At 41.7% G+C, this 16491-nt stretch overlaps 1 protein-coding gene across 1 annotated transcript in view; it reads right to left on the bottom strand.

The window, feature by feature from the left end:
• Positions 1-16491, bottom strand: part of Polq (DNA polymerase theta) — a 110554-nt gene that overhangs the window by 12787 nt on the left and 81276 nt on the right. The window contains exons 19-23 of the mRNA XM_032900184.1: positions 14593-14833; positions 12323-12516; positions 9428-9565; positions 5497-5671; positions 346-472 (exon numbers count right to left, since the gene is read on the bottom strand). Coding sequence (XP_032756075.1) covers positions 346-472; positions 5497-5671; positions 9428-9565; positions 12323-12516; positions 14593-14833 — 875 coding nt within the window. The remainder of the gene's footprint in view (positions 1-345; positions 473-5496; positions 5672-9427; positions 9566-12322; positions 12517-14592; positions 14834-16491) is intronic.

Here is a 16491-nt window from a genome sequence, read left to right as displayed (position 1 = left end):
CCCACCCGCGTCTAACTGCACAAATCTCTAACCAGACCTAAAGTAAACCATCTCTCTGCTTCCTCTTATCAAGTACATGCGGGGCAGGGGACACTGCTGGCGTGGCCAGCCCCTGCCCTTCCTTACTGACCAGTCACACTGTGGTGGCAGTTTAACTCTAGGACAGGTCTGCTGCCTTTACCATCTCAGCCTCATCCAGCCTAGGATTTGAAATGGATAATGTCTAGAACCAAAACGGTCTGTCTGATATATAAACCTAAACACATTGCACTGTTTATACAATGGCATATTTAGAGCCATCACGCTCTCAAAAGAATAATGTCAACATAGAGAAATGAAGCTTACCTGGCCATCGCAAGCTGGCCCTTGCCTGAAGCTTGAGAAGGTGGGCTCTCTCTTACTAGTGTTGGCATTTTAATCTCAAAATCTCTTGGCACATTTTGGATATTGGGTTCTGTAAAGGTTATCCGTCCTAAAAATCAAGAAGAAATGAATTAGAAATATGAACCTGACAGTCACTGACTTATAGCTTTTGTACCTCAGAATGATGTTTTCTGAACCCAGATGGGGCTGGCAGGATGGTTCAATGGGTAAAAGAACTTGCTTCCTTGCCTCACAACTCAAGATAAATCTCCAGACTCCACAAGGAGGAGACAACCGACTCTCACAAGTTGTCCTTGTGAGACACTCCTACACACTCCTACACATGTGACATGAAGCAAGGGCATGCATAACGCACTCACAATAAATGAACCTAATTAAAATATCTTATGAGTATACTCAACAAGGCTAGACTGGGTTTCTGTTTCAAGTTTTCTGCATTCTCACAGATTAACAGCAAGCACAAGGTCCTTCTGAAAGTAATCAGCTACAGTAGTGTGCTCTCCATTCAGCTAGTTGTCTAGAAACAATGTGCTGACAGGAACACCCTGGTAAACCGAGCCACGCCTATCACTGAATGAACGAGGAAGCATGATGGCTGGAGCAGACACACTAAGGGTCCAACCTCAGGAGACATGGCTGCTAGTGCCTGGCAGCTGGTGTCAAGGCACAAGACAGAACACCTAGGACAGAGCAGGTGACACTGACAAGGACCACTGGGACCAGTGAGAGGTCTACTCCAGTGAGGAGCAGCCAGGGGACCGCAATTTCAGCCTCACCTCAGCACCATCATTCAAGCATCAGCAACAGCACTGACACAGTGGGAAACGAGAGTCAGATATGATCAATTTTCTAGTAGGCAGAAACTACTTTAAAAATAGTTTCTCTAAAATATCTTGGTGTGAATATAAACAGGTAAACAAAAGATCTATACAAAAAGAACTTCAAGTCTCTGAAGAAATTGAAGAAGATCTCAAAAGATGGAATCATTTTGGTTCTAGATGTTATCCCATGCTCATGGATCAGCAGGATTAACCTAGTAAAAATGGTCACCTTACCAAAAGCAATCTACAGATTCAATTGATGTAATCCCAATCAAAATGCAAACTCAATTCTTCACAGAGATAGAACAATTCTTAAATTCATTTGGAATAACAAAAAACCCAGGATAGCAAAAAACTATTCTCAACAACAAGAGAACTTCTGGGAGAATCACCATCCCTGACCTCAAGCTCTACTACAGAGCAATAGTGATAAAAAACTGCATGGTATTGGTACAGGGACAGGCAGGTAGATCAATGGAATAGAACTGAAGACCCAGAAAGGACCCACACAGCTATGGTCACTTGATCTTTACAAAGGAGCTAAAACCATCCAGTGGAAAAAAGGCAGAATTTTCAACAAATGGTGCTGGTTCAACTGGAGGTCATCATTAGAAGAATCCAAATCGATCAACTCTTATTGTTCTGTACAAAGTTCAAGTCCAAGTGGATCAAGGACCTCCACATAAAACCAGATACATTGAAACTAATAGAAGAGAAACTGGGGAAGAGTCTCAAACACATCAGCACAGGAAAATTCCCTGAATGAAACACCAATGGCCCAGGCTCTAAGATCAAGAATTGACAAATGGGACCTAATAAAATTGAAAAGCTTCTGTAAGGCAAAGGACCTTATTAGGACAAAACAGCAACCTACAGATTAAGAAAAGATCTTTACCAATCCTACATCAAATAAAGGGCTAATATTCAATATATACAAAGAACTCAAGAAGTTAGACTCCAGAGAGCCAAATAACATTTAAAAATAGGGTACAGAGCTAAACAGAATTCTCAACTAAGGAATCTCAAATGTCCAAGAAACACCTAAAGAAATGTTGAACATCCTTAATCATCAGAGAAATGCAAATCAAAACAACTTTGGGATTCCACCTCACACCAGTTAGAATGGCTAAAATCAAAAACTCAGGCAACAACAGATGCTGGCGAGGATGTAGAGAAAGAGGAACACTCCTCCATTGTTGGTGGGATTGCAAACTGGTACAACCATTCTGGAAATCAGTCTGGAGGTTCCTCAGAATATTGGACATAATAACACTACCTGAGGACCCAGCTATACCACTCCTGGCCATATACCCAAAAGATGCTCCAACATATAACAAGGACACATGCTCCAGTATGTTCATAGCAGCCTTATTTATAATAGCCAGACGGTAGAAACAACCCAGATGTACCCCAAAAGAGGAATGGATACAGAAAATGTGGTACATTTACACAATGGAGTACTACTCAGCTATTAAAAACAATGACTTCATGAAATTCAGGCAAATGGATGGATCTAGAAAATATCATCCTGAGTGAGGTGACCCAGTCACAAAAGAATACACATGGTATGTACTCACCGATAAGTGGATATTAGGAAAAAAACTCAGAATACCCACGGTATAACTCACAGACCACATGTGAAAGAAGACCAAAGCATGGATGCTTCAGTCCTCCATAGAAGGAGGAACAAAATACTCACAGGAGGTAGAGGCTGGGAGGGGCTTGGAGGAAGAAAGGACAGGGGAAGGATGGGCAGGATCAGGTGTGAGAGGAGACAGGGACAGGAATTTAAACAGAGGTGTGTAGCAATGGGGTATGGGGAACTAGGGGTAACCACAAGAAAGTCCCAGATGCCAGGAAAGCAAGAGGCTCCTAGGACCCAACAGGGATGACATTAGCTGAAATACTCAACAAACGGGAGGAAGAACCTTTAGAGACCATATCCAGAGATTAGGCCTGGCCCCGGTTGGGGGATGGGGCCACCCACCCATCTCAAGTATTAACCCAGAATTGCTCCTGTCTAAAGGAAATACAAGGACAAAGAATGGAGCAGAGAATGGAGGAAAGGCCATCCAGAGACTGCCCCATGTGGGGATCCATCCCATATGCAGCCACCAAACCCAGACACTATTGCGGATGTCAAGAAGTGCTTGTGACAGGAGCATGTCTCCTGAAAGTCTCGGCCATAGCCTGACAAATACAGATGAGAATGCTTGCAGACAACCATTGGACTGAGCACAGGGACCCCAATGGAGGAGTTAGAGAAAGGACTGATGGAGCTGAAGGGGTTTGCAACCCCATAGGTAGAACGACAATATCAACCAACCAGATCCCCCAGAGCTACCAGGGACTAAACACCAACCAAAGAGTGCACAGGGATGGACCCAAGGCTCCAGCTGCATATGTAGCAGAGGATGGCCTTTGTCCAACATCAATGGGATGAAAGGCCCTTGGTCCTGTGAAGGCTCCATGCCCCAATGTAGGGGAATGCCAGGGCATTGAGTGGGTGGGCAGGTGGGGGAGGGGTTGGGATAGGGGGTTTGCAGAGGGGAACCAGGAAGGGAGACAACATATGAAATGTAAGTAAATAAAATAGCCAATAAAATTTTTTTTAAAAAAGAAAAATAATAGAAAGCCAAGGGGGGGAATAGTTTCTCTAAAGCCTTATATTTCTTACAAAGGCTTTATTCTTGCATAGCATTTTACATCTCTGAATCGATTTAAAGCCTATGTGCATTTCTTTTCAAACACCACTCTGGGGAATCGCTATCCCCTTCTATGTGATAGTCTTCAGGGAAATGGGCTCTCTAGCAACTACTACGTATAACTCAAATATTTTAAATGGCTTGGACATTATTTTTCTAAGTATACTCCTTAAGATCCTGGTTACCTAGCTTATAGCAACAAAGTAAGTGTTTAATTCTTGGTAGCTTTAACATAATTTTCATTAAATGGCTCATTTTATGTTATGAAGCAGAAGGAGGCAAAGTCTTCCCTCGTCAGTACACTGCCCTAGTCCAACAGTTGAGTTGTGAGTTAGTGAGTTAGTGAGTTAGTGAGCTGTGAGTTAGTGAGTTGTGAGTTGTGAGTTGTGAGTTAGTGAGTTAGTGAGTTGTGAGTTAGTAAGTTAGTGAGTTGTGAGTTAGTGAGTTAGTGAGTTGTGAGTTGTGAGTTAATGAGTTGTGAGTTAGTGAATTGTGAGTTAGTGAGTTGTGAATTAGTAAGTTAGTGAGTTGTGAGTTGTGAGTTAGTGAGTTGTGAGTTAGTGAGTTGTGAATTAGTAAGTTAGTGAGTTGTAAGTTAGTGAGTTAGTGAGTTGTGAGTTAGTGAGTTGTGAGTTAGTGAGTTAGTGAGTTGTGAGTTAGTGAGTTAGTGAGTTGTGAGTTAGTGAGTTGTGAGTTAGTGAGTTAGTGAGTTGTGAATTAGTGAGTTGTGAGTTGTGAGTTAGTGAGTTGTGAGTAGTGAGTTAGTGAGTTGTGAGTTAGTGAGTTAGTGAGTTGTGAGTTAGTGAGTTGTGAGTTAGTGAGTTGTGAGTTAGTGAGTTGTGAGTTGTGAGTTAGTGAGCTGTGAGTTGTGAGTTAGTGAGTTAGTGAGTTAGTGAGTTGTGAGTTAGTGAGTTGTAAGTTAATATTGGCCGACAAAGAGGAAGGTAAAAAATGAGTGACAAAGCCTGAGTAGATATAAATGAAAATAAATCCTAATCACGAAATCATGCTCAGCTAAACTTCTATTTCTGTATTATTGAACACTATACCAATTATAAAGGCTCATTAAATATTTTATTTTTAAAGTAAAAAATACAATAGAATTTATGATAAGTACCAAATAAATATGTAACTCTGAAGCTCTTGAGTTGATTTTGTTTTGGCACCATGTGGTCATAGGAATGATAATGTCCCACATGGGCTAAGTGTTTGAGGAGGTTATGGAACTTTTAGGAGCTGTAGCCTTGCGGTAGAAAGTATATCATAGAGCAGGCTTTAAGGGTTTAGCCTCGGGTCTACAGACACCCAGCTACATGTGAAAGGTTTCACAGTTACCGAAGGACACCAAGTCAAATACAGTCTCGAATACGGAATCCTGTGCCATCGCTGATGCAAGGAAAGTATTCTTTCAGAAGGTCTCCAGCTGCTCTTCCTAGGATCTGGCTGTGTGTGGGGGTGTTGTGGGCTTTCTAAGTGCAGTGGAGTTTCACAGGGATGCAAATTCGAGTTCACAGGTCATCACAGGCAAACATCACATATGGAAAGCTTGTCTTTCACAACTGGACAATTCATGCATTTCTCCTCACCTGTAGCCGTGTGTGACTGTGATACAGGGTAGATCCTCTCCATTCTGAGAAAGGGGTTCAGGTGCTTTTCCCGCTGCAGGGGGAAGACCACTTTGGTAATAGCATTACTGATTCTCCTCCATTCCAGTATCAGGCCTGGTAAAGGATGCAAGTCCTTTAACTTATTCAAAATATCCTGGAAAAAAATATAACAAGATGGGGTTGGAATACTGGCCAAATTCAATAGCATTTCAGAATGTCCCTTGGATAAGTAAAGGCACCTTAAAATTTAGTCTGATAAACCCTATATCCACAACTCCATCACTGTCCAGATGTTTTTAGAAGTTCCTATAATAATAAATTTGTAAGTACAGTTTATAAGACAGCAATATGGAAATAGCTATTAAAAAGATAAAATCAATGGAACATCAGTTTCATGAAGCATCTGCCTCCCACATTCCAAGAGTTACAGCATTTCTTTTCCTTGTATTTTTCCTCCTCCATTCTGTCAGTGATTAGAGGCATCCTAGTAGTAGTCCTGCTTGTCCTGATACAGGATGTGCACATTAAGAACATCAGGAGTCTTTTATTTAAAAACAGAGGTTTCTGATTTCATGGTCCTTAAGGAATAGAAACTAAGGAGGCAAAGGACCAGCCAGACTAACAAAGAGCTGTGCTGCAAAGAGCTTGAGGGCAGATGAACTGCTCACAACGAGGTCGGGGTCAAAAGCCCACAGAGGTGCAGCTAGACAGCTCTCCACAGCTGATGTGGCTGCACTTCTAGCCTCGTTTTCCCAATGGAACATCAGTACACCAAGCCCATTTTCCCTTCTCTCCAATTAATGCAGCCTTTGAAAGTAGTGGAGTCACTCTCTCCCTACTTATTCAATATAGTTCTTGAAGTTCTAGCCAGAGCAATCAGACAACAAAAAGGAGGTCAAGGGATACAGATCGGAAAAAGAAGAAGTCAAAAATATCACTATTTGCAGATGATATGATAGTATATTTAAGTGATCCCAAAAGTTCCACCAGAGAACTACTAAAGCTGATAAACAACTTCAGCAAAGTGGCTGGGTATAAAATTAACTCAAATAAATCAGTAGCCTTCCTCTACACAAAAGAGAAACAAGCTGAGAAAGAAATTAGGGAAACGACACCCTTCATAATAGATCCAAATAATATAAAGTACCTCGGTGTGACTTTAACCAAGCAAGTAAAAGATCTATACAATAAGAACTTCAAGACTCTGAAGAAAGAAATTGAAGAAGACCTCAGAAGATGGAAAGATCTCCCATGCTCATGGATTGGCAGGATTAATATAGTAAAAATGGCCATTTTACCAAAAGCAATCTACAGATTCAATGCAATCCCCATCAAAATACCAATCCAATTCTTCAAAGAGTTAGACAGAACAATTTGCAAATTCATCTGGAATAACAAAAAAACCCAGGATAGCTAAAACTATCCTCAACAATAAAAAGGACTTCAGGGGGAATCACTATCCCTGAACTCAAGCAGTATTACAGAGCAATAGTGATAAAAACTGCATGGTATTGGTACAGAGACAGACAGATAGACCAATGGAATAGAATTGAAGACCCAGAAATGAACCCACACACCTATGGGCACTTGATTTTTGACAAAGGAGCCAAAACCATCCAATGGAAAAAAGATAGCATTTTCAGCAAATGGTGCTGGTTCAACTGGAGGTCAACATGTAGAAGAATGCAGATCGATCCATGCTTATCACCCTGTACAAAGCTTAAGTCCAAGTGGATCAAGGACCTCCACATCAAACCAGACACACTCAAACTAATAGAAGAAAAACTAGGGAAGCATCTGGAACACATGGGCACTGGAAAAAATTTCCTGAACAAAACACCAATGGCTTATGCTCTAAGATCAAGAGTTGACAAATGGGATCTCATAAAACTGCAAAGCTTCTGTAAGGCAAAGGACACTGTGGTTAGGACAAAACGGCAACCAACAGATTGGGAAAAGATCTTTACCAATCCTACAACAGATAGAGGCCTTATATCCAAAATATACAAAAAGCTCAAGAAGTTAGACCGCAGGGAAACAAATAACCCTATTAAAAAATGGGGTTCAGAGCTAAACAAACAATTCACAGCTGAGGAATGCCGAATGGCTGAGAAACACCTAAAGAAATGTTCAACATCTTTAGTCATAAGGGAAATGCAAATCAAAACAACCCTGAGATTTTACCTCACACCAGTGAGAATGGCCAAGATCAAAAACTCAGGTGACAGCAAATGCTGGCGAGGATGCGGAGAAAGAGGAACACTCCTCCATTGTTGGGTGGGTTGCAGACTGGTACAACCATTCTGGAAATCAGTCTGGAGGTTCCTCAGAAAATTGGACATTGAACTGCCTGAGGATCCAGCTATACCTCTCTTGGGCATATACCCAAAAGATGCCCCAACATATAAAAAAAGACACGTGCTCCACTATGTTCATCCAGCCTTATATATAATAGCCAGAAGCTGGAAAGAACCCAGATGCCCTTCAACAGAGGAATGGATACAGAAAATGTGGCACATCTACACAATGGAATATTACTCAGCTATCAAAAACAATGACTTTATGAAATTCGTAGGCAAATGGTTGGAACTGGAAAATATCATCCTGAGTGAGCTAACCCAATCACAGAAAGACACACATGGTATGCACTCATTGATGAGTGGCTATTAGCCCAAATGCTTGAATTACCCTAGATGCCTAGAACAAATGAAACTCAAGACAGATGATCAAAATGTGAATGCTTCACTCCTTCTTTAAAAGGGGAACAAGAATACCCTTGGCAGGGAAGAGATAGGCAAAGATTAAAACAGAGACTGAAGGAACACCCATTCAGAGCCTGCCCCACAGGTGGCCCATACATATACAGCCACCCAATTAGACAAGATGGATGAAGCAAAGAAGTGCAGACCGACAGGAGCCGGATGTAGATCGCTCCTGAGAGACACAGCCAGAATATAGCAAATACAGAGGCGAATGCCAGCAGCAAACCACTGAACTGAGAATAGGACCCCCGTTGAAGGAATCAGAGGAAGAACTGGAAGAGCTTGAAGGGGCTCGAGACCCCATATGAACAACAATGCCAAGCAACCAGAGCTTCCAGGGACTGAACCACTACCTAAAGACTATACAGGGACTGACCCTGGACTCTGACCTCATAGGTAGCAATGAATATCCTAGTAAGAGCACCAGTGGAAGGGGAAGCCCTGGGTCCTGCTAAGACTGAACCCCCAGTGAACTAGACAGTTGGGGGGAGGGCGACAATAGGGGAAGGGTGGGGAGGGGAACACCCATAAGGAAGGGGAGAGGGGAGGGGGATGTTTGCCCGGAAACCGGGAAAGGGAATAACACTCGAAATGTATATAAGAAATACTCAAGTTAATAATAATAATAATAATAAAAAGATGATATTTGAATTATGAAGTAATCTGAAAAAAAAAAAAGAAAAAGAAAAGAAAGTAGTAGAGTAAGGGTCTTCAAACAAACCCATGGAAAATGCATCATTTCTTTAAACTGAAGAAATAATCTTTCAGCCATAATACTTTCAGTGTTCGCATAGATATACAACTCATATTCTACTAAAACCCTCAGCATAAGGAACAATAATAATGTCTGCGGATGTGAGTTCACAAACATCCACATTGCTTAATAAGGACCGAGCTGCTAACTCAGACTACAGTCCTGAGTCCCATGGTACAACATCTCCACAGATGACTGCAGCAAAGCCAGCCACCAACCCACCTGCTTGCTTGGACCTGGGTAAGTTAATATGGTGCACTCTGGCAGTTCTTGATGTCAGAAGCATTTTTTTCATAACACCAACAAACTAAAAGTAGTGCCTACTCTTCCCTGTGCCAACCCCGTGCGTGCCCCGTGCGTGCCCCATGTGCGCCCTGTGCGTGCCCCCAAGCACCTTACTAGTGCTGAACCGTCTTCCCAGCCTGAGTTTGCGGTCACTCTCCGTCCCTCTTCTGGTGGAACCCAGAGTCTTTCTGCCGCCTTGTGTTTTCATCTCTCCATTCGGTGGTAGCTTTAGTTCCAAAAATAAAACCTACAAAAATCAATGCTATTTCAGTCAAGAATCAAATTATAAGTACTGTCATTCAGAAACTATATTTTAAAAGTTATTTGAGAATATAAACTCTACAACGTAACATGGGGTGTTGGGAGGATGTTTCTTTTCAGTATACGACAGCACTGGCCATGCCTCTCCATACTGGTTAGGAGCTATGAGGAAACTGTTACACGAGCACAGGCGGACCTGCCAGGCTAAGCCCTGACAGCTGTGCTACTGACACTGAAGCTTGGGTTGCCCTGACTGCTGTGAGCTCCTCTAAAGGACCCTTGGAAAACACCCTGCATGGCTACTGCGTTTAACTACCACAGAGAAAATCAGGAAAGCCATCGATCACACCACAACGCTGGCCCATAAAGTCCCTCGACATAAAAGCTTGAAGAAGGTGTTAATCCACTGCAGGAACGATAAGGGATAGTGAGCGGCCTATGCAGGTAAGAATCCCATGCAACCAAGCCCTCACTAACTCCAACTGTTGCATTTCACAATAGGAGCGCAACTGGCATCTCAGAAAAGTCAGGCACTGAGGCTTACACTCTAACTGTATGTTATACAAACATAAGTGCACATAGATGTGGCTGCTACACCTAACAAGTAAACTTACAGGAATACCTGGCTAAACTTTAACTGTGTGGGACATAGTTATAGTAAATTATTTTCCTGAAATTTAAGATTTAAGAGCAGCCTATATTTTATCAAGAAATCCCTACAGGTATATGAATGCCAGGATAAGAGAAAAAAAATCAGATTAGTGTTGTATTAACAATTATCACTACTCAAATCACCCTGCCACCAATGGCACATTCCTCATCACCCACCAAAATGTTCTGGATTCTCGTGCGCACACACGCACAAGCGCGCACACACACACACACACACACTGCCTTCTATTTTAATATGCTTTAAACAGTTTGATGGCTGGGCCGCTCGCCTCCCCTCCAATACTCCTAAATTATTTCTTACTAAAATCTAAACTCCATCTTTGTTACCCCAGGCCCAGCCAGGGTCTTACAAGGCTGGCTTCTCTGTCTTCCTCAGCTCTCAACCCTGCATCCCAACCCTGGCGTGGTGATGCTAAATCCTTCTTCTTCCCCTGGTTCCATTGCCTGGGAAATCTAAAGCCCCACCTCTGTCTGCCTGCCAGGCCATTGGCCACCAGCAGCTTTAGTTACCAGTTAGAACTAGCGTAGGGCAGAGGCCCTCAGCGTCTCACACACGGGATTCTCGTGCAATTTAGGAATCCATAATGCAAACAGTAAACCCACAACAGATTAGTGAATAGGAAAGTGGAATATTACCAGAGCACACAAACAATCCTAGAAGACACGAACAATCAGTTTGGACATCACAGAGATCTCACTTAGCTACGTAGAATTTCTTTATCTTACATTTCTCTCAGAATTAACTGTGAAAATTTCATATACAGTTACATTTTAAAACGAAGACCTGGACAGTAGCCAATGCATTAAAAGTCTGCTCTCCCCTAAGGTTTGGTCTAGTGAGTGGTTGGTAAGCACCCACTCAAGAAACCAAGCAGAGACAGGCAGAGACCCCATGTAACCTAAGATGGTTCACCGGGTTTGGTTCCCTGAATCATGAATCCTTGTTCACTTCAGGCTACTTGTGTTGAGATCCATATATTCTGTTTTTGATAAGTGTGTTGTATAATTCTGTACACAGTAACCTGGGTATACAGTTGAAGACTAAAGAATTCAGATCTCTCTCTCTCTCTCTCTCTCTCTCTCTCTCTCTCTCTCTCTCTCTCTCTCTCTCTCATGTCCCCACCCATAAAAAAAATGCCCTGAAAGCACTAAAAATTCCAAAACAGATAAAACACAGGCTTCAGAAAAACAAGGTTTCTTGTGTTCTTTAAAATACAAAACTTTTTAGCTTAACAAGGACAATTTTCTTAGGAGTTATAATATTTATTGACCATTTACCATCTATGTGATGCTCACTAAGTATATTTTTACATCATTGCCACAGCCTTATGAGACATCTTTAACCACAACCCTCATTTCACTGATAAAAAAAACAGAGACATAAAGAGTTGGCGTTTTAACTACTCTGACCCAGGGTCATGAAGATAGGTAATGAATGGGGGACACAGAACTCAAACCCACAGGTCAGGCTCGCAGTCTGTGACATTTACTAAATGTCACATTGCTGGACTGCATATAGAAAACACAAACAGTTGGTGCTCCCCAGAGTAGAACACCTCCACTCAAAAAATAAATAAATAAAATAAAATAAAAAATAAACTCTACCTCTACCTACCCTTTGCAGGGAAAAACTATAGAAAAAAGAGAAAATGGAAAGTATACCAACCTGTAAAAATAAAACAGGAGTAACTTTGTCAAAATTTCAGTAAAGTTACAGAAATCTTAAATTATGGTTAAAAAAAAAGAACCAAAGGCTCATTTTAATTTACATCTCAGAAAAATATCCAATTTGCCTCTCTAAGGAAAGATGTTGGAGCACAGAAGGCTGAGTGCCTATGAAAGAAGTGGCATCATGGAGCCACAGTTAGCTGTCATTCGCTGCCACCAACTACAGAGCAATGGCTGCCTCCTCGGATGCAGTCAGATCTCCTGGAGCAACATCCAGGTCTCCTTCACAGCACTCCTATCTCAGATACAACTGGCGCCTGGTACCACACCACTAATCCCAATGATTCTACTTACTGGTTTCATGTTCTTTAGAATTTGACAGAGAGATTAGCTGTGACACTACCTGTGCGATGTCATCTGCACTTGTAAAGGAGAAGCTGTGGCCAGCGAGTTGATAGGCTTGAGTCTCAATGGCGTCCAGCTTGGCCTGCATGATATGCTTCTGAGTTTCACACTCAGCAGTACTAAAGCCAATTCCATTTAGTTCCAGCAAGGCCAGGCAGTACTGAGAGGGCATCTCCACTTTGCAGAAAATATCTGAAAAAGAAAACGGAACGTGAAATGGTAACTCATCCCCTAGGTCATTGGTTCCTCAGCACTGCTGAACTCAGGACAATCCTCGGCAGCTCCCCAAGCTGTCATCCTGAACCGGTCGTTTAAGCACTAGGAGCCACCTACCCATCTGTGCAAGAATAGAGAAGCTGGCAGTCCTGAGACTTAGCACACATTCTATGCCAGTCACTCAGAGGGTCATAGCACAAGAGGAGCAAGCATACACTGTCCAAGTCACCTCAAGCAGCTCTCCATGGGGAAAGGCCGGCTGTCAGAACACACCAATCCAAAAGCAGAAGGAAAAGAAATATGGAGGGCAGTGAAAGAACAAGCAGATCTTTTTCAGATTTCATTTATTTATTTACTTTTAATTATATGTATGTGTCTATGTGCAGGTATGTGTAGGCATGTACACATGACTATGCGTGTCCTCAGAGACCAGGAGAAGGTGTTGGATCCTCTAGGGCTAGAGTGATAGGTTCTTGAGTTGCCTGATGTGGGTGCTGGGAATTGAACTCAGGTCCCCTACAAGAGCAGCAAGCACTCTTAACATCAGAATCATCTCTCTACCACCAAAATAATCATTTCTAAACAAATTTTAATAGCTTCTCATATTGCCTCTAAAATCTTCCTGTTTCTCAAAACATGAAAATTCTGTAGGTACTATGACTGGGGAAGTCTTGACATTGTATAAAATACATCTGACACTCCCTATCACCCATACTACATAGTAATACTACATAGTAATAACACCTCAGCCTTCCAAGTATTTGGGATTATAGCAAATGTCTCCATGCCCTGCTTACAATTCAAATGGTTATTGGATGCCTAGGATGTTACCAGTCAAGAGTCTAGCATGATCTTCAGAGACAGTAAGAATGACAGGCTTGGGTTGGGGATTTAGCTCAGTGGTAGAGCGCTTGCCTAGCAAGCACTAGGCCCTCAGCTCCGGAAAATAAAAAAAGAAAAGAAAGAAGAATGACAGGCTTTCCAAGATGTCCGAGCAGAGACAGGGCAGAAGCTGTGATTCAGCTTTGCTGAGCGCAAATGCAGGAGCACCCCTGTAGCACGGGGCCAGTCTTCCCTCTCCTTGGTCAGCCTATAGTGGTTTAAAGAGGCTAAGAGTCTGAAACACAAAGGCTCCTTTCTACCCAGAAGCTGCTGATGAAATCACCTCAGAAGAGCATCCTCTATGAATACACAAATCAGTGTGGACTCAGTCTTTGTAATTCTGTCCCTTAGTGCTAGAAAGAACAAGAGGCTTTGTGGTGAAGGCAAGATAACCATAGCAACACAACAAGTGTGATAACAAGCATTCATGGTGTCTCGTTGAGCTTTGCAGCAACTTCCTAAGAAGCAGACGTGACAACGTTCACCAGCTTGATAGAGGCTCCTGTCTGGTGAGGCAGCACTGACTCAAGCCTTAGATTCTCAGCACACTGCTTTGCTATTTCTGGTTAGTTCATGGTATAACTTCCTCCTCATAATGAAGATACCTTTTTTCCCTTCATCATCTTTATTATATATCATTTATTGTATGTCTCAAGTCAAGAAGTCTCAACAAATCCAGGGTGTCTTGAGAGAAAAGGAGAATCTCATAACTTTCCTTTACTAAAGAAACTATTAATAGCTCTAAAAAAGGAAATGGTTCCACTTTTAAATTCTATGAAAGATTTGTTATACAAATAAAATCATTTGATAAAATTCAAATACATAACTGTCAACAACTGAATACTGTGTCACTAATTCAAATCATTGTAATAAGGCCAGGGGTCAGAAAATTATGGCTGAATGAGTGTCAGTTGCATGCATTTAACATGACCATGGCTGCTCTAGGGACCAACTTAGGCAGACTTAGGACTTGTGATAGAGACCATGCAGTCTGCAAATCAAAAGTATTTACTACCTGGTCTTTTACAGAAAAAGAATGTCTTGACGTCCTCAGGGGATAATCCAGAGGATTTGCCTAAATTGTGTAATTTACCCACCCACAGAGTGGCTTCACTGCGTGTATACACATCCCCAGCCTGTAACATGAAATGCTACACACTCTGCTCTTACCGTGAAGGTTTTCCTTCTGCAACATAGAGTTGAGTTGATTCATGGAGTTGAAGATGAGAACAGACTCCACACACGCTCTGTACCGCCCAGAATGGTCTGTGTTCACGTTTAGCCCCAGGCTCTGAATTCCTGCGCCTGTCTCTATTCCTTCTAGGAGTGCTAGCTCATGGGGGAGAAAACTGGTCACTATGCTGTGAAGAGTTGGCTCCTTAGAATCCGGGTCAAGAAGCCAGCATGCCACCTGAATGAGAGAGCAATCCAAAGGTTTTTACATTAAAGGGGAGAACAGAAAGTTTATCATAACTTAATACATTTTTAGTTAGCATCCCTGCAGTGCTCTGGCTGGCCTAGTTCTGAAGCAGGCTTGAGAGCCAAGAACCCCTCAAAGGAAAGCATGTCTAATGCCTGGAAGGCTGAAGCAGAAAGAATGCTATGAATATGAAGTTAACCTGGACTATATGGTGAGTTGACCTAGGTACAGAATAAAATCCTGTCTCAAAAAGAAAAAAAAAAGAGTCTATAAGAGAGTACTGAATGAGAAAATCTGCCAAAAAATTACCATTTCTTATTTAAAAACATCATTTTTATGAATGTTTTATCTTCTTATACCACAATACTATGGGTAATAAAACCAATAATGGAATATTCCAAGTTGTGTAAGGTTTAATGAGAAGTGCTATTTAAATCAAGAATGCTGCTGTAACTGTAATGATAAAATCATATCACCCATATTCTTGTTTGGATTCCAGACATCAAAATTAAAAGAAAACTTTGTATCTAGTAAAGGTCAGTTTACAATCTTTGTCATCTCCACCACAAAACAAAATCCTAGAGAAGCTAAGACACTTGGTGGAGATAACCTAGTGGCAGAGTACTGACAAAAACCCTGAGTTCCATTCCCACCACCCTATTTAAAAAGAAAAGCTCCTTGTCCACCCACACCTACTGGGATCCCACAGACCATCACACCATGGTGTCCCCTTCCCCGAGCCTCTAACACCAACAAGTACTCTCCACAATCATACCAATCACACAGGACAGTAAAACATGCAACATACAGCTCACACTCTGAAGTTACAGAGGAAAGAAAAAAATGAAGAACAAAACAGCCATCCAACAAAGACAAACCCAGAAACCAGCACTTACACCTAAAGTCATCACAGACCCAGATGCCTAGGTGCCAGCATAGAACAATTACCAAGGCACTATGTCTCCACTAGAGCCCAGCTATGGCACCACAGCAAATCCTGAATATTCTAACATAGCTAAAGCACAGAAAAATACCTTAAACCAACTACATGAAGATGAACAGAAGGCCTTAAAGAGGAAATAAATAAATCCCTAAAGAAAGCAAAGAAGAAAAAAAAACAATTGAAGGAAAAGAATAAAAACATTCATGACCCCAAAACAGAAATAGGAGCATAAGAAAGCATGCACTGAGGGAGTTCTAGAAGTGGGAACTTAGAAATATTAACAGGAACTACAGCAGCAAGCTTCACCAACACAATACAAGAGATGGAAGAGAGTATCTCAGGAATTAAAGACACAATAGAAGAAATGGATGCATTGGTCAAAGAAAACGTTAAGTCTAAGAAATTCCCAACACAAAGCATCCAGAAAATCCAGGACACTGAAACGACCAAATCTAAAAATAGGAATAGAAGATTCCCAGTTCAAAGGTGCAGAAAATATTTTCAACACAATGATAGAAGAAAGCTTTCCTAACCTAAAAAAAAAGGGCATGCCTATAAAAGTACATGAAGCTTACAGAACATCAAATAGATTGGACAGAGAGAGACCCACTACCACGACTATTAAAAGCTGCAAGGGAAAAACAAACAAACAAACAAGTAGCATATAAAGGCAGGCCTATTAGAATTACACCTGATTTCTCAATGG

Source organism: Rattus rattus, chromosome 4, assembly GCF_011064425.1.
Source record: "Rattus rattus isolate New Zealand chromosome 4, Rrattus_CSIRO_v1, whole genome shotgun sequence".
Lineage (NCBI taxonomy): Eukaryota > Metazoa > Chordata > Mammalia > Rodentia > Muridae > Rattus > Rattus rattus.
The sequence above is the reverse complement of the archived record's forward strand: the minus strand, read 5'-3'. Positions and strand labels throughout refer to the sequence as shown.